Source organism: Cololabis saira, chromosome 23, assembly GCF_033807715.1.
Source record: "Cololabis saira isolate AMF1-May2022 chromosome 23, fColSai1.1, whole genome shotgun sequence".
Taxonomy (NCBI): domain Eukaryota; kingdom Metazoa; phylum Chordata; class Actinopteri; order Beloniformes; family Belonidae; genus Cololabis; species Cololabis saira.
In genome coordinates this window covers 33,532,505-33,558,899 of record NC_084609.1, presented here as the reverse complement: position 1 = coordinate 33,558,899, position 26,395 = coordinate 33,532,505, and the positions used below count along the sequence as shown (strand labels likewise).

At 43.8% G+C, this 26,395-nt stretch overlaps 1 protein-coding gene across 2 annotated transcripts in view; it reads right to left on the bottom strand.

Annotated features, from left to right (window-relative positions):
• scube1 (signal peptide, CUB domain, EGF-like 1) overlaps positions 1-26,395 on the bottom strand; it is a 256,585-nt gene that overhangs the window by 173,791 nt on the left and 56,399 nt on the right. For both annotated transcript variants that reach the window (XM_061714862.1, XM_061714863.1), the window contains exon 3: positions 19,797-19,922. In XM_061714862.1, coding sequence (XP_061570846.1) covers positions 19,797-19,922 — 126 coding nt within the window. The remainder of the gene's footprint in view (positions 1-19,796; positions 19,923-26,395) is intronic.

Below are 26,395 nucleotides of genomic sequence, written 5' to 3'. Positions count from 1 at the left end.
TAATCTAGTCTAGAAGATACAAACGCATGAACTAGTTTTTCTGCATCACTCTGTGAGAGGATTTTCCTAATCTTTGCAATATTACGGAGATGGAAAAAGGCTATTTTACAAACCTGATTGACATATGGTTTAAACGACAAATCCTGATCGAAAATAACACCAAGATTTCTCACAGTTGCACTGGAAGCCATCGCAACACCATCTAATCCCTTCCTAAGATGCTCTGGACCAAGAATGATAACCTCTGTTTTATCTGAATTTAGAAGCAGGAAATTTCTGGACATCCAGTCCTTGATGTCCTTAAGACATGCCTGAAGTTTAACTAACGGTTCTGTTTCATCCGGCTTCATAGACAAATAGAGCTGCGTATCATCAGCATAACAATGAAATTGTATGCCGTGATTCTGGATTATACTTCCCAACGGCTGCATGTATAAACTGAACAAGATTGGCCCTAGCACTGAACCCTGCGGAACACCATAACAGACCCTTGACTGTTCTGAAGAAACCTCATGTACATGAACAAACTGGAACCTGTCAGATAGGTATGATTTAAACCAACATAGAGCTGTCCCTTTAATCCCAACAACATGCTCTAACCTGTGCAGTAAAATGCCATGATCTATAGTGTCAAAAGCAGCACTGAGGTCCAGTAGAACCATCAGTTTCAACACCGTAGGTGAGAACGAGATCGAGAGTATGATTAAAACAGTGCGTCGGTTTATCCACTTTTTGTGAGATACCCATTGATTCTAGAAGAGAATCGAAGGCTAATTTAAGATTATCGCTTTCAACATCCTTCCTTCTTTCTTTCCTTCTTTTCATTATTCCTTCCTTCTTTTCTCCCTTCCTTCCATCCTTCTTTCCTTCCTTCCTTCCTTCCTTCCTTCCTTCCTTCCTTCCTTCCTTCCTTCCTTCCTTCCTTCCTTCCTTCCTTCCTTCCTTCCTTCCTTCCTTCCTTCCTTCCTTCCTTCTTTCTTTCCTTCTTTTCATTCTTCCTCCCTTCCTTCCTTCCTCCCTTCCTTCTTTCCTCCCTTCTTCCCTTCCTCCTTCCTTGACCCGAAGACAGCACAAGGGTTAAACTTTTGTGCTAAACTTTATTCATAGACACTACTTCATGAAAGCGTAAACGGGTTTTTTGCCGTATTTGACAGTTGTTTTTTTCTAACACTAGGTGTTTCCATTTTAGATTTTTCTTAACAATATTTAGGTTTTGCACAGTTCTGGTGTTAATGGAAACGTGACTGGGTCAGTGAAGCTGGTCCTGCAGTGTAAACAGTAAGTTCAGTTCCAGCAGCCGGACAAACAGCAGGAATAACACGCAGCGGTCAATTCTTCAGCTGGGACCTGTAACCTTTACACTTTTCCTTTACCTGGAAACTAGGGCTGCACGATTCTGGACAAAATGAGAATCACGATTTTTTTGCTTAGAATTGAGATCACGATTCTCTCACGATTTTTTTCCAATATAAAATTTATTGCACTTATTACTTTAACTTTGCAACAGCTGAACAAAAATATAATAACAATAAACATCTCTTGTCTTCTTTACACAAACCTTTGAATAATTTAAACAATAATAACAATTTTGAACAATATTTGTTCCTCCCTGAGTTGAACACCCTTTCAGAAAGGGGACTTGTAACAGATCCTGTAGTTCTGAGGCAACAAATTATTCCTCTGGCTGCTTTTTGCTGTAACAGCTGACATTGAACATGAAAACAATAAAAATCTCTCTTGTCTTTAAATAATTTTAACAATAACAATTTTAACAATATTTATGTGCAATATGTGTCAGGTGATGAGGTATATGTTTCTCCAAATGTAATCCACAATCATTAACAAAATATAACAAACATGACAACATGATAGTTGACCATGACAGGACTACAACAACCTAGAACATAGGCCTAGTTCTTTTTTTATGCAGCCATCTTTAAAAAAAAAAAAAAAAAAAAAAAAAAAAAATTTTTTTTTTTTTTTTTTTTTTTTTTAAATCGTCGTCATTTGGAAATGAGATCGCGTTCAAGCTTGAATCGAGATCGCGATTTTTTAACGATTAATCGTGCAGCCCTACTGGAAACTCATGTAAAGTCCACCTGAGGCAGTGGACGGCACCTTTTATGAATTGCTTAGAGAGGGAAAGGAGGGAGGGAGTTTTTAAGAGCTGAGGAGGAAAAGATTGGTATTACAGCAAGTATTTGAAGACGTTATTTCTGCTGTATTTTTCAGTTGTCTTATCTCACATGTGGACGGCAAAGCCAGCTATATAATGTATAAAGATAGGTTAGGAAATTACTTCTTATTACACTCCCTTAAGAAAAAGCCAAATTATATTTTTGCACTTTATGTCTTTATGTTTTATTTTTATTTTATTTTATTTGACTTTTCCTGAACCATTCCTAAGCACACAGATGGCACATCAGAGCTGCTGCCATCCTTTTGTGTTGACACAGTGTTAGTGTATTACATTTACAATATGCATCTTTTTTCATGCTTCTTGCCGCTACTTTAACACTATTTGGTGTGGACATAAATGAAAAAATGGCATGTGTGTTGTGAGAGTTATTGTAAAAAGCTGGTGCAGCGTCTGCTACAGTTTCCAACATTGAGGTCTACCACTATACCATCTAATACTATCATTTAAACCACACTAATTACATCATTCTAAGGGCCCGATTTACTAAGATCCTAAATAAAGAGTACTAAATTGCGTGTGCACTGAAAAAGTTTGCGCGTGCTGTTGTTGTGTGTTTTGCGGGTGATCAACTAAGATTGCGTGCGCAATTGATAACAGGTGCAAACCTGTTGTGCCGTATTCAGCACCCCTGCCGTGAAAAGCACCCCCTCGTATATTCAATGATAAGTAGACCAAGAAAAAAAACAACACACTGACACTTCAATATATAAGTAAGCAGGCTATTAATTAATGACATCAATAACCATTCACCCGATTTTTTTTTTTTTACCCGAATCCATGAGCGCATTTAAACATGAATCATTAACACAAAACTGGACGCTAAACAGAACATGGACAACAGAACATGAACAGAACACGGAATGAGAATATCATTTTTGTCAGACGAGGGGGTGCTTTTCACGGCAGGGGTGCATACGGCACAACATCGGGGTATGACTGCAGAACAAGTATAGGCGCACAATGAGAAACACTTTTTTCTCCATGAAAACACGTGATTTATTTATTATCACAAATAAAAAAATGAATGTGCCTCCTGTGGCAACCTTTTGCTGAATAATACTCGATTTAACATTCAAATAAAATATTTCTCCTTTTGCATGTGGAGATTAGCACCTTCCTTTCGAACGTATTAAATACAGACGCAATCACAATCCACGCAAAAACTTTCAGGCTTGGTAAATCTCATTGCGCGTGGTAAATGGACCAATTTGCATGTTCCCCTCCCAGTATTTAGCGATTTCTGGTGGGTACGCCCCATATTGATTATTCATCAGGGCAAAAGTACTAAATGGATTGCGTGTGCTATTTTGCGCATTTGAGAGACGCAGTCCTCTTTGCACGCTGTTAGTAGATCAGCTGACACTTTGGTTTGCGGGTGCTGTCAAGTTTGCACACGTTTTTACACACGCAAACCTTTAGTAAATCGGGCCCTAAGTGTACTGTCTGTACATGAACATGGCTGCTATGGCACAGCCCCCCCCCCCGCTATCATTTCAACAAGTCAATGACTGTGTTTACATGCATCAATAACCCTTTTAAAACCCGAATATTGGCAATAACCCGAATTTGCACGGCCATGTAAACAGGGCCGCCGCAAGGGGTGTAGGAACCGTGCCTCGCGCTATGGGCGTTATTTTTTTCCGTTTTTTTTTCCTTCTTTCCCTTATAGATATCAACATTCCATCACATCCCATTACAGACCTAAATGTGTACTAGTCTGTGCATATCAATAAATATATGTGCAATGATGCGTGTGTCTGTTGTTCAATACAACTGATCAGACCAAGCGCAGACACAAGCTGCTCTGATCCAGACGGTGGAGTTGGAACAAACTGTCACACAATGTCGAGAGAACGAGACAGATTCAGGAAATTTCCATCAGGGAATGAAAAAAGAAAAAAACTAAAGAAAATGGAAGAGCTTAATGCCTCTCTGAAAGGCTCGTTTGATAAATTTGTTACAAAAATCACCGATCCGACCGGGTCTCAAGCAGCCGTGGGGCCCCGCGTCGACGGAAGAGATGATGATGAGGCAGGGGAAGGTATCCAGTATTTTGCTAATTGGAGAGTTAAAATTGCGCATATAGACACCCGATTCAACCCGAAAAACCCAAAAATTTTGCACGCGCGAGGGCCACCCCCCGGCCATTTCGCACAGGGCCTCGCAAATCTCCCCTCTGCATGTAAAAACCAATAACCCCTCTGAAAACCCCAATATGACCCCTGGGTTACTCGAATATTGGTTCATGTTAACACCTAACGGAATATCCCCATCAAACGGAACAGGAATCTGTTTTCTGAACATGCTCTGTTCACAAGGAATCCTGGTCTTTTGAGTCCAGGAAGTTCTTATAAACACGGAGAAACCAAGACCAGGAGGAGACTAATCACTTCATAAATGTAATGAAGGATATGAACATTTCTGCATTTGTAGACGGTAGAAAGTACCGGGATAGACAGATTTACAAGAAGGTGAGAGAAAAGTTGCACGAAGCAGCATTTGTTTTGAATTTGGAGACAGGAAGAAGAAGTGGAAATTACGGGAATTGCGTCATGACGTTCTCCGTGCGTCGCTGGTTTGATCCAGATATCCCGAATGATTCATCACCATGTAAACGGAATATTCCCAATGTTTCAGTAACCGGAATATTAGCAATAACCCCAATTTTGACTGCATGTAAACGTAGTCAGTTATTCAACTGTAAGTGCTCTTGAACATGAAGCCAAGGCGAGCAACCAGTAGCCCCATCAGGCCCACAGATGTGGACAAAACACCTGGCAGGAGAAAATAACGTGTCCAGATAGTAAAGTGCAGTAGTGAATACACTATTATATAACATCAAGGTAAAAAACCAAAAGAAAAATAAATGTTTTTCTAAAGTCAGGTTGTGTCGGTTTTCAATTCCAGAGCTTCTTTGATAGTTTAAACTGAACAGTGGAGACTCAGTAACACATCAGTGTTTAATTAAACACGGCAAACTGATTTCACACATCACATGAGCGACATTAACGTTGTTAAGTCATTCTGCCTCGGGTTTGTTCACACACCCAACTTGCTAAAATGCCGTTTGTTCAAAATGCTATTTGAACAAGGCGATAATCTGCTTCAAGTGTAAAAGGAAGTGGGGGAAGGGAGTATGCCTCACATTTCCTATATTTCATTTGTTTTGGCCATAGACTGTGTAAAGATGAATTAAGCTATACACTGCTGTAATTAGGTTGCAAATTAAGAACTACAAAGATAAGCAATTTTGCACCTTTTGTAAATATACATTTCCTTTAGTAAACCGTAAGTGTTTTTGTACAAAAAAAATTGGCTTTAAATTTTGTGGAATTAACACCTACGTGAAACTGTGAGCTTAGCATTTGACAACAACCCTTAACCCTAAGAACTTATATTCAATAAAAATCCAAAAAATCATAAATATTTGTGTTTTATTCACTCAAGTACACTGTGTTTGTCAAGTATTTTAACTTTGATGAATATCACATCACATTTTATGGCAAATTAATAAGGAAAACATTTCTTTTGCAACTGTGTTTTACCATTTTCACATCTACCTCATTTGACAGAGCACAGAAGAGATACAACTGGATTGAATTACAAGATGTAATAATGTGGAAACAATTTACAGTATCAGAAGTTTGCTCCAATGACACAGTTTTAAAGTGCCTTTGTAGTCCTTTTATTTTTTTAGGACGAGAACATTTTTTACCAACAAAAAAGAACAGAATAGGAAGAAAAAAAAAAGGCTTTGATTCATTTAGTCTGTGCATACGTTTTTCTCTTTTCAAAGTGTCCCTCTCCTGCCCAATGTCTTGTCCCAAACCTCCTGTCTGTAAAATGTCAGACTTTGCATGCGGTGCAGGATAAATCGCCACGTGAAATGAAAAAGACAGGTCAGAGGGAAGGAAAATAAACTCACACAAGCACACCAGACATTCAGCGAGGGCACTGAACCATCGACACATTGAGCCCAGCTGTGTCCACGGCAAAACCAAATAAATAAAGTCAAAATCAAAAGGAAGAAAGGAACCAAATTTGACCACTCTTTAATCATAGGACAATTAAGCAATCTTAAATCAGTTAGTGCCCGAACTTGTTGACACAGTGCATCTGCACGATGATGGAGCAACTTCCTGCACACTCACGCAAACTGATGTCTGCAATTTTCCAGTATAATTTGTCATCCAAGGCTCCTTCAGAGCACTACAAGATTCTGAGGTTTCTGAATGTCTTGCAAGGGGTCTATTACAAGCCACAAAGTTGTTATAGTTTTTGCAAGAATTCCCATTGCATGAGAGAGAAGAATAAAAATGAGTGTGAACTTAACAAGCTGGTCTAGACTGTTGTTTTCAAGTAACACTGCACTTTGATGATAACTTAAACTGAAGCAAACCTAAATAGTTCAATCTTTAGCAACTGCAGTTTATACTGGTGTCACACTACAGAACATGAAACCAAAGTGAACGGGTTCTTTACACCAAGTTTCGGGATTATTTCTTAAGTCAGAAAGCAGGACAGTTACCGAGTCAAATTTTTCAGCCATAGAAGATATGATTTTAATTTGTATTGCCTTTTGAATGCATTTCAGCTGGCTTGAGCACTGACATACAATATAATGATACTTCACAATAACAACTTTCTACTGTGGAAAAGTATGTGTGGATGCAACTGCTATGGAAGTTTAGAAAGCATGGGACAAAAGAACAATGTAAACAATGAGCCTTTAAAGAGTCTGCTCTTATCATTCTGCTGCTGAATTGGACATTTTAGAGGAAGATATTTGAACATTAGGGTCCTTGTGGATAAACAACTTAATATAAGCAAATAAAGACAAAGACTGAAGCTCAGTTAAATAGCTGGTTAGCAACAGGCTGACAATCCCTCCAAGTTCTGTGGTTGTGTGTGGTTTTCCATGTGGCTCTTATGTGTTGCTGATAATTGTACAATATGAATAAGTCAATGTGCAGTAACATGGGAACAGTGTTGTGCACCCTATTGTCCTCTGCCAACTTGTCTTCTGCCAAGGTTGAGGTTTGCAAGGACTGGCTTACGTAGAGGTACACCACTAAAACCGGGTTGAAGTCTGGTTTTTGGCTGGACCGTTCATTAGCTTCTTTTTCAGTCATTATATCGTAGATTTATAGTGTATTTGGGACTACTAGTCATGTTGCATGGCCAAATTAAAAGGCCAAGCTGTAAAGCTTATACAGCAATGCAAATATCTGGGTAATATCCTTGACAGTAGTTTTAGCATCATCGACTTACTTTTTCTTTTGTCTTACGGAAGTTTACTGTGACAGGAAAAGCAAGTCCCTCTTATGGCGCTTTTATACTAGTGCCTACTCAGCGCGACTGCACTCGTCACACCTCGTCTCGCCTCCACTCGCCTTGTCCTCACTTGTTTTTAGACACCCAGATGAGAAGTAGGCGGGATTGGAGCAATGCTTCTGTGACGTATTTGATTGTGTGATCTAAACGGAGAAGACAACAACACCAAGGCCCTGTCCCAATCCCCCCACTACTCCTACTTTTCAGCACTACCCCTAAATTTTGCGCGTTCCCGTGAGGGTAGTGGTGTCCCAATTCCTCTTCGCATCTAGGGCGAGTGAGTATCAATCTAGCCCTACAGAGCGAGGGATTTCCGATGCTCACTAGTTTGATCTAGGGCCAGAAAAATTTCCCAGAATGCTTCTCATCATCATTTGCGGACTGAATAAAAAAAAACAACATGGCGGACATTTCTAATTTTTTAGTGAATAAAATCAATATTTTGAGTTAGTTTCTGCATAAAAATGCGTTTTGATTACATTTATAGCGAGAAATATATATTTTACTTTCATAATATTCACTCAGTGAATGTACATAATCACTCGTTTGCCCGTTGTTGCGAAGTCTTTTTCAAACCTCGCCAGAATAAAGGCTGATTTATGGGTCCGCGTTACACCAACGCAGAGCCTACGGCGTAGGTTACGCGGCGACGCGCGCCGTACGCCGTACCCTGCGCCGTAGACTCTGCGTTGGTGTAACGCGGACCCATAAATCAACTCCGGAGCCGGCAGGCATCATCATCCCAAACTTTTCAGAGCAAATTTCTTCACAGGCGTAGCTACAACTGTTAGATTTCATCTATTAAACCAACATTTATCTTCCTAAATGATTTATTTCAGCAAGCGGTAATTCTCCACAGAGCTGCAGGTTTCTCCCCGGGACGACGGCGCAGTTTGACCCGGCCGTGAGCTGCTGCTGCTCCGATCCGGCGGTTCTTATCTCCGAAAACATCGGGTCAAATTTCTGCGTTATTTGGATAAACTGAGCCCAGGTTGGGGATCTTAACGGTCACTTTTACGCCTCAAAAAATATTAAAACTTAATAAAGTGGCATATTAACAGCGCTACAGCTGAAATTAAAACAGCTTTTAGCTCTCAGCTTCCTGATATGGAGTGACGTTTGTGCAAACGTAACTACGCAGTCGCTTACGTACCCGAACGTAAACCACGCAGCAAACAAAATTTAGGGGTGGTGCTAAAAGTAGGGGTAGTGGGAGTATTGGGACTGGGCCCTGGGAAGATTACAAGTTCCCTAAAATCTGTGGCTTCATTTCTAGGGCTAGTGGTAGTGAGGGAGGGCTAGTGGTAGAAAGTAGGGGGTGTATTGGGATTGGCCCTAAAGATGTAGAACCTGGAGGAGATGATAGATGTGCTGCTGGGTTTGGGGCTTGTGTTCGATATCAATGTAAAAAATAAGAAAGAAAGAAGCTTCAAGCAGCGAAGCTTTTTTTTTTGTTTGTTCGGGACAGGTGGGATCATTTCAGCACCAGTGTCACCAGCTCTGGCGTCGTGCCTAAGAAGTTTAAGCACGCTGTTGTAAGGCCATTGATTAAAAAACACAATTTAAACACTTCAGTACTTTCCAACTACAGACCTATTTCCAAACTTCCATTTTTATCCAAGATTCTGGAGAAACTTGCGCTGCAACAACTACAGATACACACGGTACCCTGGAAGCTCTCATTTGGTTTTACAGCCCTCCACAGCACTGAATCAGCACTACTTAAGGTTTTTAATGATTTGTTCTCAATCACTGACTCTGGAGATTCTGCCATCCTGATCCTTCTTGATCTTACAGCTGCATTTGACACTGTACATCACAACATATCAATCTCCCGTCTGGAACACTGTCTCTGCATCAGAGGCACTGCTCTGAAATGGTTTACATCCTACCTAACACACAGACGTTTTTCTGTCTGCCTGGAGGGATCGGTATCCCCCTCTGCTCCTCTCCCTCAAGGGTCTATTCTGGGACATATACTCTTTTCCCTGTACATGCTCCCCATGGAATATATTCTTAGAAAATATAACATCTCCTTTCACTGCTATGCTGATGACACGCAAATTTACATGCCATTAAAGCACAACGACTCCCACTCTTTTAAAAGTTTACTAGACTGTCTGGAGGACATCAAAGCCTGGATGGCTTTAAACTTTTTAAACTTTAATGAAAATAAAACTGAGGTCGTAGTTTTTCGTCCCAGTGCTGCCTGTGACTCATATGTAGATCTAGGCCCCCTAGAACCACATGTCAAAGATACTGCCAAAAACCTTGGGGTCATTTTGGACTCTAACTTTAAAATGGAGAAACAAATTAACGCAGTTGTAAAATCTAGTTTCTTCCAGTTGAGGCCTTTGTCCGAGGTTAAACCCTTTTTATCTTTCAAAAACTTTGAGAAAGTTATACACGCCTTTGTGTCATCCCGCCTAGACTACTGCATTGCACTGCATGCAGGCGTTAGCTGTAGCTGTTCCTCCCTGTCCTGTCTCCAGCTGGTTCCAAACGCTGCAGCTAACCTCCTAACCAGACCGCCAAGGCGGGACCATATCAAACCTGTGCTTGCAGCAACCGGATCCTCCTGGACGCCTCCCTAGGGAGGTGTTCCAGGCATGTCCCTCCTCCCTAGGGAGGTGTTCCAGGCATGTCCCTCCTCCCTAGGGAGGTGTTCCAGGCATGTCCCTCCTCCCTAGGGAGGTGTTCCAGGCATGTCCCTCCTCCCTAGGGAGGAGTTCCAGGCATGTCCGTCCTCCCTAGGGAGGTGTTCCAGGCATGTCCCTCCTCCCTAGGGAGGTGTTCCAGGCATGTCCCACCGGGAGGAGACCCCGGGGAAGACCCAGGACATGCTGGAGAGACTATGTGTCTCGGCTGGTCTGGGAACGCCTCGGACCCCCCTGGAAGAGCTGGAGGAAGAGCTGGAGCTGGATATATATATATACATATATATATATATACTGTATATATAGGTTTAAAAACCGTATATACCGTATATATATATGTATATATTAATAAAATAAATATATGTGACATATTTAAAAATATATCATATATATTTTATATAAAAAATGCACATATATATGCTTTAGGTTCTTACCAGCATGGTATTAACCATTAATATATGTGCAGACAAGGTAAAAAAATTTAAAAAAATTAAAAAATTAAAAAATAAATCGATTGTGGTGAAGACATCTAAATATATATTAGATCTTGCAGTAAGGAGGTTAATTCATCACCAGTTGAAGAGAGGAGATGAAGGATTTTGTCTGTAATGGGAATACATGGATCAGTAATGCTAAGGCTCTTTGTCAGTTTGACCAGAGTGTTAAAAAGGAAGCTTATTAATGATGATTAATAGGTCGCTCTGGCTCTCCTGTATGTTCTGAGACTATCTAGCCAGGCTAGGTGGGATTCTTCATGTTTGGATGAACGCCAAATCCTTTCAAGCTTCTGTGCATTTTGTTTCAGTTGTCTAATGTTGGAATTATACCAGGGAGCGGTTTTCTTCAGCTTTATTATATTATTTTCATTTTTATGGGAGCAACAGAGTCTAATGTTGTTCGTAATGAGTCTGCAGCCCTGCTAACTAGGAAGTCGATTTGTGTAGGACTGAAGTCATTATAGGAGCCATCATTTGTGTTAAGGCACGGGATTGTGTAGAGTGCTGATAGGATTGCTTCTTTAAATTTGGTTATGACACTGTCTTACAGTCTGATTACATCTGACAGACATGCAGTATGTAATCAAATCTTATCAAGTAATGGTCAGTTCAGAGAGGATTGTGTGGAAAGATTACTAAGTGATCCATATCAATTCCATAGGTCCGGACAAGGTCGAGAGTGGGGTTAAAGTTGTGACTTGGTTTATCAACATTCTGATGGAAGCCAATTGAGTCTAATAGAGCGTGAAATGCAATGCTAAGGCAATCACCATCAACACCTATATGAACATTAAAATCACCTACAATGATGATTTTGTCTGTGGTGAGGAGTATGTTTGATAGAAGCTCTGAAAATTCAAGAAGGAATTTAGTGTATTCATTAGCACTAGCATTTAACTTAGCATGATTCTTTTAATTTATCCATCCATCCATTATCTATACCCGTTTTATCCTTTTCAGGGTCACGGGGGTCTGCTGGAGCCATAGACGGATTACCGCATGGGCAAAGTGGGCATGTGCCCAGGGCCTATCTGAGTATTCAGCTCCATGTGATTGACAGCTGTCAGGCCTCTGTGTGTGTGTGTGTGTGTGTGTGTGTGTGTGTGTGTGTGTGTGTGTGTGTGTGTGTGTGTGTGTGTGTGTGTGTGTGTGTGTGTGTGTGTGTGTCTGTGTGTGTGTGTGTGTGTGTGTGTGCGCGCGTGTGCGTGTGTGTGTGTGTGCGTGCGTGCGTGCGTGTGTTCGTTCTTCTGAACAAGTTTGTGACTTTACTCTGCTTTCTGCAGCATAGGCCTATAGACTTGCTTGGCTCAATAAAGGTGAGAATAAATGTAGTTTGATGGGTAGGATGAGGTGTTGTCTAACGTTAAAATGACTATCATAAGGGCCCAGGGAGAATGCTCCTCCCCCTCTGTACTGAGACCCACGCTCCGCCACTCCGCCATCCACAATCACACGGTGTGATTGTGGATTCTCTGCGCCATTGTGTGACCAAACTGAGTGATTGGGGAGGGCATGCACCGTGCACGTAGGATATTATTGTAGGTAAGGGCCCATAGCGAGTTTGTGTCCAGGGCCCGTGGTCATGATAATCCGTCCTTGGCTGGAGCCTATCCCAGCTCATTTCAGGTGAGAGGCAGGGGTTCACCCTGGACAGGTCACCAGTCCATCACAGGGACACACACACAGGGTCTGCGGACTCTTTACATTTATTTATGTGTTTTATTTTTTACATTGTTCTGTTTTGTTTTTGATTTCCTTTCGCTTGTCCAGCACTTTGGTCAGCTGTTGTTGTAATTAAAGTGCTTTATAAATAAACTTGACTTGACCAGGACTCTTTTCCTGCAAAGCGATGTTTATGTTTAGGTTTATTAAGGATCCCCATTAGCCGACGCACAAACGCCAGGCTAGTCTTCCTGGGGTCCTATTTAAAAAGTACAATATAAACAACAATACACAATAACATATAATTCCAGTTACAAAACATACACAGATCCAATTGCAATTAAAAAGAGAAGAAAAGAAGAAAAAGAAAAGAAGAAATCACAGTTCCCAAAATGATAACATAACACTATTAACTCTCCAATCTAAAAAATGACTTAAAGGAGCATGAGGCAGGATTGAGGCAGGATTTATGAAAAAAATTTGTATACGTTTTAAGTTTTCTAGTAATAATGTCAGATGAAGCGTTCCAAACCAAAAAGAATGATCCTCTAGTGCAGTGATTCTTAACCATAGGGCCGCGGCCCAACGTTGGGCCGCGAGCGCCATCTAGTGGGCCGCAAAAAAGATTCAGTTTTGTAAGTGTGGGCCGCGAGGGCCGCGGGACTGCAACTCCCGACCAAATGAGGAGAAGACACTGATCTAGCTGTACGTGTAATAGTAAGCGAAATGTTGTGTATTTACAGAAAAAATCATTTATTTTGCACAGAGTACGTTTAGATCCACCAGGATCAGGGATTCTACGGCGTAGGCTCTGCGTCGATTTACGCGGAACCATAATTCAGGTTTAAGGCGGACGTAATTGAAGCCACCATGAGAAGGGGGAAGGAGGGCGTGATTTGCCAGTGATTGCCCGGCGGCGGCTCCGTGGGGCTCGCTGCCGAGAAGGAGACGAGACTCCCAGGGGAGCTGCCCCGCAGAGGCGGACCGGAGAGCGGGAGGAGCCGCCCGACTGAGCGGGAGCCGATAATACATCCATGGAGCCGACGCGTCCCCGCGGCCGCGGAGCCCGCTGCCGCTCGGGCGGCAGCGGGCTCCGCCGTTACTGCTGAAGGATGGTAGATGCGTGGGCTGAAGTGTCTGCTGGACTGGACTGTTGTTGCAAAAGCATCGGAAAGTGACTGGGCTGCAGCGCGGAGAGCTGCGGGCTCGTGCCCGTCGCAACTGATCAGGCTCGGATGAAGCCCGACACGCTGAGTCCTGACAACTGATTAATTTAATATCTTAAATAAATAAAATCTTAAAACACCCATGTTTGAGTCCAGATACAGCTGTGAGGCAGCTTTCTCCACAATGAACACAATTAAAACTAAATATGAGCACCTTCTCATGTGTATGAGAACCTGACACCATCCAGCCCAGATTTAAAGTCCTGACAGGAGAAGTTAGAGCTCAGTTCTCTCACTGAACGACAGAAAGTGGGGGCATAAGATTAAAAGAGGGGAAGAAAGACAAACTGCAAAACTGTTCAATTGTTAAGATGTGTTTATATTCATTTATTATAAAAATGTGTTGAGACAATTAACAAAGAAGGGGAAATTCAAACTGCTGGTAGAGAAATAAAATAAGATAGCATTTGAAAAGTAAAATAAAATCAATTTTATTTTTAAGAGAAAAAAATATGTGTAATTCAAGTTACACATGTTAAGTGGCAAATATTTTTGAAATGTACTTTTTTTAATATAACAGTCAGATGCAGATGTTGATACAACTATGAGGCCACTTGAATATATACACACACAAATAATATATATATATATATATAAAAAATATACATACATACATACATATATACATATATATATATATATATATATATATATATATATATATATATATATATATTATTTGTGTGTGTATATATTCAAGTGGCCTCATAGTTGTATCAACATCTGCATCTGACTGTTATATTAAAAAAAGTACATTTCAAAAATATTTGCCACTTAACATGTGTGTGTATATATATATATATATATATATATATATATATATATATATATATATATATATATATATATATATATATATATATATATATATATATATACACACATATATATTTATTATGATGTTCTGGACCTTCGCTTGAGTAAATCTTCTCTATGGGCCCCGGGCCACTCTGTACTGAAAAAATTGGGCCCCAAGGTCAGAAAGGTTAAGAACCCCTGCTCTAGTGTATCTCTCCGTTGCCTTGTACAGGCTGTGTGCTGCAAAATGTGCTGCAATTCCGGGCCGGAATTTCCCGCGCTGTCCTGAGGATGTGACGTCACATGACGCTGCATGCACGTTCTCCCCGTTCTCCCGTGCCGGCTTCACTGTTGGCTGCAGTACCCCCGACGGCCGTCGTGGTGAAGGGTGGCGCTAGAGAGTCTCATTTCTTAAAAGGAGTCTCATGCTCCTTTAACATGTTTTTTGAATGATTTCTTGTTTGGAATGCTCCTAATATTTAAAGGAAGAGTGTTCCATGATGAAATTGATCTATATACAACAGTGTTTTTCATTGAATTAGTTCTTGGTCTTGGTAATGTAAGTTGACGCTGAGTTGAAGCTCTGGTACTGTAATGATGAACATCTGCACTATAACTAATCTGATTTGAGAAGGCAGTGGGATGCCTGCTATGCCATACAACGGCGCTGGCCTGACAACCGGGAGCAACCGGGGGATTCAGTGTCTTGCCCAAGGACACTTTGGTGGACACAGGAGGAACTAGGGTTCGAACCACTGACCTTCAGGTTCATGGGCGAACGCTCTACCAACTGAGCCACCTTCCCCCCACCTTCAGTCAACTCTATAAGAACAGTTAAGAGTAAGTTTAGCTGCCCTATTTTGAGCTGTTTGTAACTTTATAAGCTCAGACTTAGGTGCAGACGCCCAGATAACTGAACAATAATCAAGATGACATAACACCAATGTTTGTACTACCTGTCTGCGAATTTCAGGAGTCAGATAGTTAGCACATTTCACGATGCTGTTGTGATGAATGCAGTATGTGGTTTAGCTTTGTCTTGCTGAAATATGCATTGGTTGTCTGACAGATACGTTGTCTGTGTGGGAGCTCTAAAACCTCCATGTACTTTTGAGCATTGTGCCTTTTGACATGTGTAAACTGCCCAGGCCATAGGCACTAATGAAATCCCATAAACCAGAGATGCAGGCTTCTGAACTGAGCACTGGAAACTGGATGGTACCTCTCCTCTGTAGTCAGCAGGGCAGGGCATGGTGATATTGTATACTGTAGATTGTGGACTCTTTAAAGCCTTTGTTTTTCTACAATATGTTTAGGCTGTTTGTCAAAGATTGGTAGATCTCTGTCCATCTTTACATCCAAATAACTCATGATACTGACCTGGTGCCTGGTGCCCCCTGGTGGGGCACAGTCCTTTGTGAACATGGGAAGCCTTAATTTGAACTTTAAGTCCCAGCTCTGAGGCCTCACTCTGAGGCCAGTCTTTTTTTTCTCATAGCTGACCGCATGGTTGAAAAGGAACCTCCATAAAGACTCAAAGCCCGGGCAGGATTTGCATTTGCGGCCCTTCGGTGATAAGGAATAGCCCCATCATTGGGTAAGGACCCCCAACCGCAGGGGGTGCCGCAGTTGCAGCCTGGGCCCAGCTATAAAAAGCAGGCTCCCCCCTCTGTCTTTCTCTTTTCTCTTCTTCTCTTATCCTCCTCTCTTGCTCCCAGGGTCTCTTCTACCTCGGACCTGTACATCGGTCCCATGGAGTTCTCTGTGAGCTATGAAGAAGGCAACAGCTCCTATTTTAGCATGAAGAGCTACTAGCTATGGGTCGGCCTTCTCCATGATCGTGACTGAAAAAGCGTCTGGTTACCTTAAAATGGCAACCATAGTCTGGAACGCTGCAATGAGTGACCAGCAAACGTTCCGAGCCCCAGATCAGCCGAACGAGGGACCCTTGCATGCCCCAACAACCTGAACGTCTTTGGACTGACCTGCAGCTGAAGGAGGCCCAGCTGCTGGGCCCCATGTGTTCCTCTCACCCTCCCTGAGATGAGGAGAGCAAGAGAGAGAGAGCTTGGCCCGGTTTCCCAGATCAGTTAAGTAGTTCTTAACAGCGAAAGACTTCTTTCACAGGCTCCTTAAGATGGTTTGAAAGAAGTCTTTCGCTGTTAAGAACTACTTAACTGATCTGGGAAACCGGGCCCTTCTCTTTATCAGGATCACCTGTGGAGCGTAACCACCCAGCTGTTCACCAAGGAACGCTGACCGGCCAGACCAAACCACCCTTTTCTTCAACTACAAAGATCCACGTAAGAGGCTGTTTTGTGTCTGGGCAGAGAAACTTAGTTAACACATTTAAGTAGCATAGTTTCACTTTGTGAGCCGGACCGCTGATCCAGTCACAACTGTGTGTGTTTTATTTATTTTATTGTTTGTCTACTGTTGCTTCCACGTTGCTGTATCTTGATGACGTGTTCCTCCACAACAGAAAACAAAGCCCTTCCTCATTTCCCAGTTGAATGACCAGAGAGCACCTGTGAAGTTAGTTTCACATTGGTCTCTGTGTGGGAAACATCGGAAGAACTTGGTTTTCTGGTGGTGAGAAGTTATTCTAGTGTCTTGGGTTTTACTTTCTTCTCTATTCCTCTCATTCTCTCCTACTAACCACCCCACACACACTCTTATCTTGGCCATAAAGCCTCCAAGTTTGTTTTTCACTGGATGAGACGAAATCTCGTCCGCCATTTTGAATCATGCGAGACTCAGTCACCACGTGACTTTGTCAGCCATCCATCTTTCTTTTCACGTGTATGAACATCCATCGTGACACACACATACACAAACATATATAATCTGAAGTTTGTGTTAATGTTTAGTTAGTTGTTGTTTATGTGTAGTTTAGGAATGGGAATTTATTCCAAGTGTTGTTTCACTATCTTTTAACACTTGTGTAAATAAATTCTGATTAATTTGAATGAGAGAAGTTGTTTGTGTTTATTTTATACATATTTGTCACAGCTGCTGGTTGCAAAGGCCTGAGCTCGGACTCCTTCGTTATTCTGTAACGCCACCCCTGGCAACAGGCTGGCACGTAGGGAATAACAGCTATTTTGAGACTGATTTTGCTGATAGTTATTATTTTCCTGATAAGTCAGGTGGTGCCCCGTTTTGATTAATTAATTTTGATAATTCAATTTGATAAGTAATCTACTTTATGAATTATTAATAATAATCAAAGGACAATAATTAATAACTTGTTAATAACTGAACCAGCACCCCCTTTGTGGCACAACACCCCCTGTTCCAAGGTTTTGAGATGTCTTGCTGCCATCAAATCTAAAATTAGCCATTATTTTCAATGAAATGGAAAAGTGTCTCCGTTTCAGCATTGGATATGTTGTTTATATTCTACTGGGAGAGAAATGTGGGTTTATAAAATCTGCAAATCATTGCATCCTGTTTTGTACGTCTTTACATCCTAACACGAATCCAGACTGATACCCTGGTTATGGCTAACCCACTGGACACTAGTGCTCCTCAAACTCCAAACGAAAGCAGGAGTGATGAACTTGACAATCCCAAGTTACAACAACATCAAGGAGAAGGAACACAAGAGGTTGGAAAAATGCAAAAAGGTAAGTCAACAGTGGGGCTAGTGGTGTTTTGAGAACTTGAAGCTGTGTCTTCCAAACTGGGAGACTGTCTCCCAGGAGCAACCTCAGAGTCCAAAAGAGTGCAGTTCCTAGGACTGATGGTGGAACTGTGAAAATAATGCATAGAAACCTCACTCTCCCAGGACCTGACCTTACCTTTGGGTGTGTGTGTGTGTGTATATATATATATATATATATATATACATACATATTGAAATTAAGAAATACGGAGATATACACAGTATATTTGTAACTTTGACTATTATTAATAGTTAGAATGATGATAATCATAAGAAGTTTAAAGAAAAGAAGCAGCACAAAGCCAGTGTCGGTTCAGTGATTGACTTTGTGTGTCTGATTTCACACATTGCTGGTTCATTTGAACTCAGTAACCCAGATTTAATATGCAGCCATTCATAACGGCAGCATCCACAAAAAAACAGGCATGGGAGATATCGTCAGGCAAAATCTTGCTGGGATTCAAACATCATCATTTTTATATGTGCTGATAGTGCTGCTGATAGTATATCTGTCCATTTTTCAGTACAATCAGATTTTACACAACAGCTTGTATGTAATGTTTACAGAAGAAATCACTGCACTCCCTTTAATGACCACTAGATGCTGACTTTAAGGAATAACGTAGTAGAGAGTTAAAGGAAAGATGAACAGCCACAACCTCTTTCTGTAAGTCAGGAAAATGCTTACTAGCTGATTAGTTATCCTTGACACAACACAGGATTTCATCCACCTTTTATGTTTGAATAGTTCAGATTTCCATAAAATTGTTAATGGAACCATAGACACTGAAAAAGGGTTGAAATATTACTGATATAAGCTCAAGATGTAAGTCAGTTTAATAATCATTAAATAGCATATGATCGTGCTAACAGAAGACTGCTTATAACTAGATTTTTTTCATTTTACATCTAATAACAATTCCTACATAAGGCTATTCAAGTTAACCCTTAAGTTCTGGACTATTCATTGAAATGTCCACCTACATATTCAATCAGCAATAGTTCCCCAATTGCGAGACCAAACTAAGAGCTTCATATGGTGGCCGACAAGGGCCAAACGCACTGCAACGGCCTAATGCGCCTCAGTTAAGGAAAACGGCTTCAAGTACAGAAACGATTCAAATTCACAAACTCAAAACGAGGTACAAAAAGAGGAACGTGGTGCAAATGAAAAAACGTGCTGCAAAAAACAAAGACAAATGCAGCATCATCAAACGCTGCAAATAGAGAAACGATGCAAAGCACAAAACGATATAAAACAAGAAACCATCTTCAAAAGAAAAACACTTCATAACCGTCACTACAACCGGAAGTGCTCCAAACCTGCAGGGGGCGCTCTCGGCGTAACAGCTCAATGGACAGACACACACAGTGTTTACATCCATCGTTTAAACATACAGCGAGAACGGTAATGTGATTTTTATCTGACTATATTTATATACGATGTTTATATCACTGTACAACGCTGTACATTACGAGACGTTTCTTTATTATATTTTAACGTTACACCAGACGATACAAGGCTGCATACATCCTGTGTGTCTGTCCATTGAGCTGTTACGCTGAGAGCGTATTATTTTAAGGAAACAAACATGCATATACTTATAATACAGAAGGTTGGCTTTATCAGATCGCAATGAATTGATTAGCATTGGGTCCGAATTAAGACAAAATGAACAACATGAATGAGCAACAAAACAAAATAAACCCATCACAGAACCACAAGCAACACTGAAAAACAGAGACGACTCCTACCTAAACAGTTGTGTCCATCGTGGGCCAGCATGAATCCATCATAGCAGGTGCACCTGTAGTTGCCAGGTATGTTGATGCATTCGTGTACACAGCCCCCATTGTAGTCATTTTCACATTCGTCCATATCTGAAAGAAAAAGCCCTATACATTACTGAAAATCAAATCACATACATCTGTATGTACAATGCAAGTAATTATTCCCCTCAGATTAAGTTGTCAATCTCATTATGAAATCATCATGATGACCAACCAATTTGACTAAATCCATCTGAGCAGAGGGATTGCCACAGCAGAATTTAGTACACTTATTGATTTGGAATTGATTTTTCACCAGGTGCACCTGGTGACAACTTCGCGGACAGACAACCAGCCATTCATGCTCACTCCTATGAAGAACCAAAACTGACACAATTAAAAATATAATATTTAGTTCTTGCTTTTCCTTATTCATACATTCCCTTATCTCCTCTTTTTACTTCACGTTATGCATTTCTGCCTCGTTATACAAATGAGGAGGGCTGCCCTTCCTGGTCCAGCTCCTTTACTATTGGTCAATAAACAGGAAGGAGCAGGATCAGACCAAAATCAAGGCAACCGGTTGCAATTGCTATTGGGCAACTGGTGGGAGCGCTAAACGGGAATAAAAAGAGGAAAAGGACCTCAGAAATGCAGAAAACTTAAAGTATATACCGGAAATAGGTAATTTCTTCACTCCTGTTAATGTTGCCGGCTTTTTTGTTAAGTCTGCTTCCGTCAACAAGGACAATTCGGCTAGCCAGGACTTTTTTTTTCACCGCCAGCGCTAGCTCACATTTACAGCCGAGAGCGAAGAACCATCTTGATTAGATGATTACCGTCCTGTAGCACTCACACCTGTCATCACTGATACCCCTTTTACACCAAGCTGGTTCCAGGGCTGGTGCTAGTGCTGGTGCTAGAGCCAGTTCGGAGTTGGTTCTTGTAGCAGGGTGGATGCTACGGGGGCCGACCGAAGGATGGAGAGACACGGAGTTTCGTGCAGACCCAATTTATTTACCCAGTTCACCAACACCACACACAGTGCCGAAGCACACACAGCTCCTCAGCAGCAGCTCCATCAGCCCCTTTGCTGCTGTCCAGCTCTGTCTTATGAAGGCTGGCAGAGTGGAGAGGCTGATTGGGCCCACCTGTGCCCTAATCAGCCTGAGTGGCTGCAGCTCCTCCACTCTGCCACATACCCCCAACGCCAACCTCGAGCCGGGGTCCGTCCGGCCGAGCCTACTCCCCCCCCCCCGCCCCCTCGGAGCGGGAGAGGAACCCTCCGGGCTTCCTGGTCGGGTGGTCGCCCCCGGCGTCGGCCTGAGCCGCGGAACGGTCGGGGTGGTCGCCCCCGGCGTCGGCCCGCCCGCCGTGGAGGATGCGCTCGGGGCCGGGCCCATGGTGGCCTCGGGCCACCCGGTGCGCGCACGACTGCCTCCTTCACCTCCGCGACGCAGCCCTGCGCGGGCTGCTGGTCCGCCTCCAGGACCGCCTCTTCCCCCACACTCTGCTTTGGCCGCAGGTCCGGCCCCGTCTCCGCGGGACCCGCCGTCGCTGGCGGCTGCGCCTCCGAAGCCGCCTCCCCCGCCAACTCCGCCTCCGCCCCGGGAGCCGTCGCCTGGCGGCCTGCAGCCACTGCCTCACGGCCGGTCGGCTGCAGCGCCACCAGCGCTGCCGCGGCAAACCTCAGACGTGGTGCAGGGATGGGTCGCTCCGCGGGTCCCGCCGCCTCGGGAGCCGTCGCTTGGCGGCCCGCAGCTTCTGCCTCCCGGCCTCTCAGCTGCGGCGCGGCCAGCTCCTCCCGCGTTGCTGCGGCGGCCCTCAGACGGGGTGCAGGGGTGGGTCGCCCCGCGGCCACCAGGGCTTCTATGGCGGCCAGCTGCCGCTCGCCCTGGTCCCGGAAGGCGGCCGCCATGCCCGCCATGGCCCGGGCGAGCGCGTCCAGGGCCCGCTCCGTGCCTCTCTCGTCCATTCTTCGGCCCCACGTTGGGCGCCACTGTAACACGGCGTGTGCTACGGGGTCACAGAGACAGCAGACACCGGGATATGTTCAGGACTTTTATTGGTTTTTCCCGTGCACCAACACCACGGTTCCTCCAGAGGATTGTCAGCCGAGCTGCTCTCTCCTCTGCTCCGCTTCTGTCCTTCTCCCGTCTCCAGAGCCCACACCCTACTGAAATACACAGAGAATGATTAGATTCACCTGTGTACCGTCAGCTGTTCCAGCCGCGTCACCTGTGCGCCACTCCCCCGCACTCCCTCTCTCCCCTGCAGACCACGCCCCAATCCTGCACCCTGCCACAGTTCTAAGTAAGAACCGTTTGCTTTTACACAAGCCTGCAGCTGGTCAGAGAGCCACGTCATTACGTTACTGTATACATCACCACCACTCCCCCTCGTTTCCATCCCTACCCTGATCAGGAAGCTGAGAGCCAAAAGCTGTTTAAATTTCAGCTGTAGCGCTGTTAATATGGCACTTTATTAAGTTTTAATATTTTTTCAGGTAAAGTAACCTTTAAGATCCCCAACCTGGCCTCAGTTTATCCAAATAACGCCTGTTAAGAAATTTGCTCTGAAAATTTCGGAATTTCTGGCTGACTCCTGGCTCCGGAGCTGATTTATGGTTCCACGTTACACCAACGCAGAGCCTACGGCGTAGGGTATGGCGTACAGCGCCCGTCGCCGTAGGCTCTGCGTTGGTGTAACGCGGAACCAGAACTGCGGGCTGGGAGGCGTCCTCGCGGGCCGGGAATTTTTATTGAATAAATGAATTGAGCGTTGAAGACGGCGGTTAAGTTAGCAGACTCTTTTATTATGACATCCATTTATTTAATAATAATTCCCGGCCCGCGGGGACGGGCTGGGAGCGGGCTCGGACGAGGCTGCCGCTCCATGGAGCACGGAGCCCGCCGACGTTACTGTTGATGGATTGTACCGTAGACCACTGCTGCTTCTGTTTTACATCCATTATTAAATAAATTGATGTAATAATAAAAGAGTCTGCTAACTTAACCGCCGTCTTCAACGCTCCGTTGTTTAAAAACTGCACTCTTCCATGTTTATTCTGCTTTGGTTGTTCAGTAACACCGCCCCCAGCCCTTGACGTAAGCACGTAGCCCCCGACGAAACTGGTTCTTTGAGCTGGCCCAGCAGCTCAAAGGGGCTGGCGTAGCACCAGTTTTGAGAGCCAGGAGCCGGTGCTTAGGCTGTGTAAAACCAAAGAACTGGTGCTAAGTCTGGCTCTAGCCCAGAACCAGGCCTGGAACCAGCTTGGTGTAAAAGGGGTAAAAGTGCTTTGAGAAACTGATCCGGACCCACATCATCTCATACCTCCCGCCCAGGTTTGACCTTCATCAGTTCGCCTACAGAACTAACAGGTCCACGGAGGACGCCATAGCCACAGCTCTCCACTCTGCTCTGTCCCATCTGGAGCAGCAGGGCAGCTATGCTCGGCTACTGTTTGTGGACTTCAGCTCCGCATTTAATACCATCCTACCAGACAGACTGGTGATCAAACTGTCAGAACTGGGAATACCACACTCCATCTGCAGCTGGGTCAAGGACTTCCTGTCTGATCGCTCCCAGAGGGTGAGAGTAGGCCCCCACATCTCCTCAGCACTCAGTCTCAACACCAGCTCACCTCAGGGCTGTGTGCTGAGTCCCCTACTCTACACCCTCTACACCCATGACTGCGCTCCTGCCCACTCCAGCAACAGTATTGTAAAGTTCGCGGACGACACCACTGTGGTAGGGCTCATCTCCGGGAGGGATGAGTCTGTTACAGGGACGACACCACTGTGGTAGGGCTCATCTCCGGGGGGGATGAGTCTGTTACAGGGACGACACCACTGTGGTAGGGCTCATCTCCGGGAGGGATGAGTCTGTTACAGGGACGACACCACTGTGGTAGGGCTCATCTCCGGGAGGGATGAGTCTGTTACAGGGACGACACCACTGTGGTAGGGCTCATCTCCCGGGGGGATGCGTCTGTTACAGGGACGACACTGCTGTGGTAGGGCTCATCTCCGGGAGGGATGAGTCTGTTACAGGGACGACACCACTGTGGTAGGGCTCATCTCCGGGAGGGATGAGTCTGTTACAGGGACGACACCACTGTGGTAGGGCTCATCTCCCGGGGGGATGCGTCTGTTACAGGGACGACACTACTGTGGTAGGGCTCATCTCCGGGGGGGATGAGTCTGTTACAGGGACAAGGTGGAGCAGCTGGCACTGTGGTGTTCAGAGAACAACCTGATCCTGAACACTGCAAAAACTAAGGAGCTGATCATAGTCTTCAGACGGAAAAAGACAGACATTCAGCCTCTGTTCATCAACGGGTTCTGTGTGGAGATGGTTTCCAGCTTCCGGTTTCTGGGCGTGGAAATAGAGGACAACCTGACCTGGAGTGTCAACACCACCACCATCATCAAAAAGGCACAGCAGAGACTGTACTTTCTGAGAATTCTCAGAAACCATGATCTAAATCAACAGCTGCTGGTGTCCTTTTATCGCTGCTCCATAGAGAGCATCCTCACTTATTGCATGTGTGTGTGGTTCTCCAGCTGCACAGTGGCAAATAAGAAGGCACTCCAGAGGGTCGTCACAACGGCCCAAAAAATAATGGGCTGCACTCTACCCTACCTGGAGGAGCTGGACAACACCCGGTGTCTCAGGAAAGCCAGGAAGATCATCAAGGACCCATCTCACCCCGGACACTCACTCTTTGAACTGTTGCCATCAGGCAGACGTTTCAGGACACTGAAATCACGCACAAACACACTCAACAACAGTTTCTATGCCAGAGCCATAACTACACTCAATACTGCTAAATACTCAAACTGACTTTTTCCATGTGCAATACTGACCGAACTGAGCAATACCTGCCAAATGTGAATACTGTATGTTGTTTTCCTGTTTGTGTCCTTTTAGAGATGATTTATTTTTATAGTTGTTGTTGTTTTAATATATCTATTTTTAAACCATGCACCTTAAAGAAGATCCAATTTCGTTGTACCTGTACAAATGACAATAAAGACATTCTATTCTATCTTCAAACGAGCCAGGTTCTGCTGCGAGTGTGACGGTTGAGGAAAGCGGTGATGGCGGGTCTCCAGTCCCTCCAGAGACCAGCCCCTGCATTGTGGGGTCGTTTCGGAGCGGATCCGGGAAGAGGCCATTTACCGAGGGCCTGCAGCTTTCCAGAACCGGGCTGCCAGGAATCCTGCATCGGTAAGGGAGTCCGGATTTGGGACTAAGAATATACCTTGAATATTGCCCAGGGTACAGCAAAGTGTTAATCTGGCCCTTTCTGTGTCTCAGAGGAAAAGCAAACTCACCATTAAGGGTGAATGAAAAGCTAAGTTCCTTCAGCCACCAGGCTGATAATTGCTCACACTAGTGTGTAAATTTAAAAGACTTCCTTCCAAACACTTGAAAATCATTCTTCAAATTAGTTAAAATAACTAATCATATAGATTGTTGCGGTCTCCGCCTGTCATGTGCAAATAATTACAGGAGTGAATAAGAGGGTGGGGAAAAGAAGCTTGAAGTATATGTAACGGAGTTAATGATTCCACTTGCCATTACTAGCTGTCTGGCTATTATTTAGGAGTTTCAGTAGTGTCATTGTATGTTTACTGTTTTATTTTGTTACTTTTACTGTAGGCTAATGACACGCGTCATTGATATTTACGACGGAGATGTATGTACTTGAACACCTCACGCACGGGGATTTGACGGAGACGCCCTGGTCCGGTCTTCAGTCTTCATCTCCGATGCTTGTGGTGAGTCGTCTTATGTTTAGCTCCGTTGGTAACTTTTGTAATTCTGTGTTAAGTGTGATTTATGTTTATATGGTGAGTTAAGCTCCCGGTTACCATTACAAAAGCTCTGTAATGATGCGAGTCGGTTGCGGTCCGTGTGGGGCGATTTATGGAGCAGGTTGTCGGTGAAATTACCAGCTACATTTAGCTTGTGGCTAACCCTCGTGGTGTAGCTGACTAACTCATGTCGTTTTGTCCCAGTGTTTGTGCGGAGCTGTGAACTGTAAAACTGTCTGTTGGAGCTAATGCTGTGATGTTCTATTACCAGGTTCTTCAATTACACAACGCAAGAGAACGAGTACACCCGCTACATATACATGGATGTGTTAAGGGGGGACATACCAACCCGACGGCCGATCGTTGGCAGAAAGCAATCGGGCTGAAAGTCGGCTCTTGTCTTCCCGAACACGTCAACCGACTAGAGCGTACATTCTGCACGTGCACGAGGCATAACACATCCTCATAACTGCAGGTGGCGCTAATCTGTGATGTCGCTCAGAAAGCAAAGAAAAGAACAACAACCTGGAAATTATGGATTGCTGTAGTCTAGTGGTCTGAACTGAGCCTGCTGTTTTCACGTCTGGAAAAAGTCAAGAAGGTTCAAAAATAAGATGGCTAATAATGAAAATATAATACATTCAAGCTCAAGCCAAATTCAAACCGACGCGATGATAGAGTGTAGTTTAGCGTTTGTACCATCGCTGTGTAGCTAGTAAGTTTACCATCGTCATTTCCGGTTAACTGATTCGCAAGCCAAGG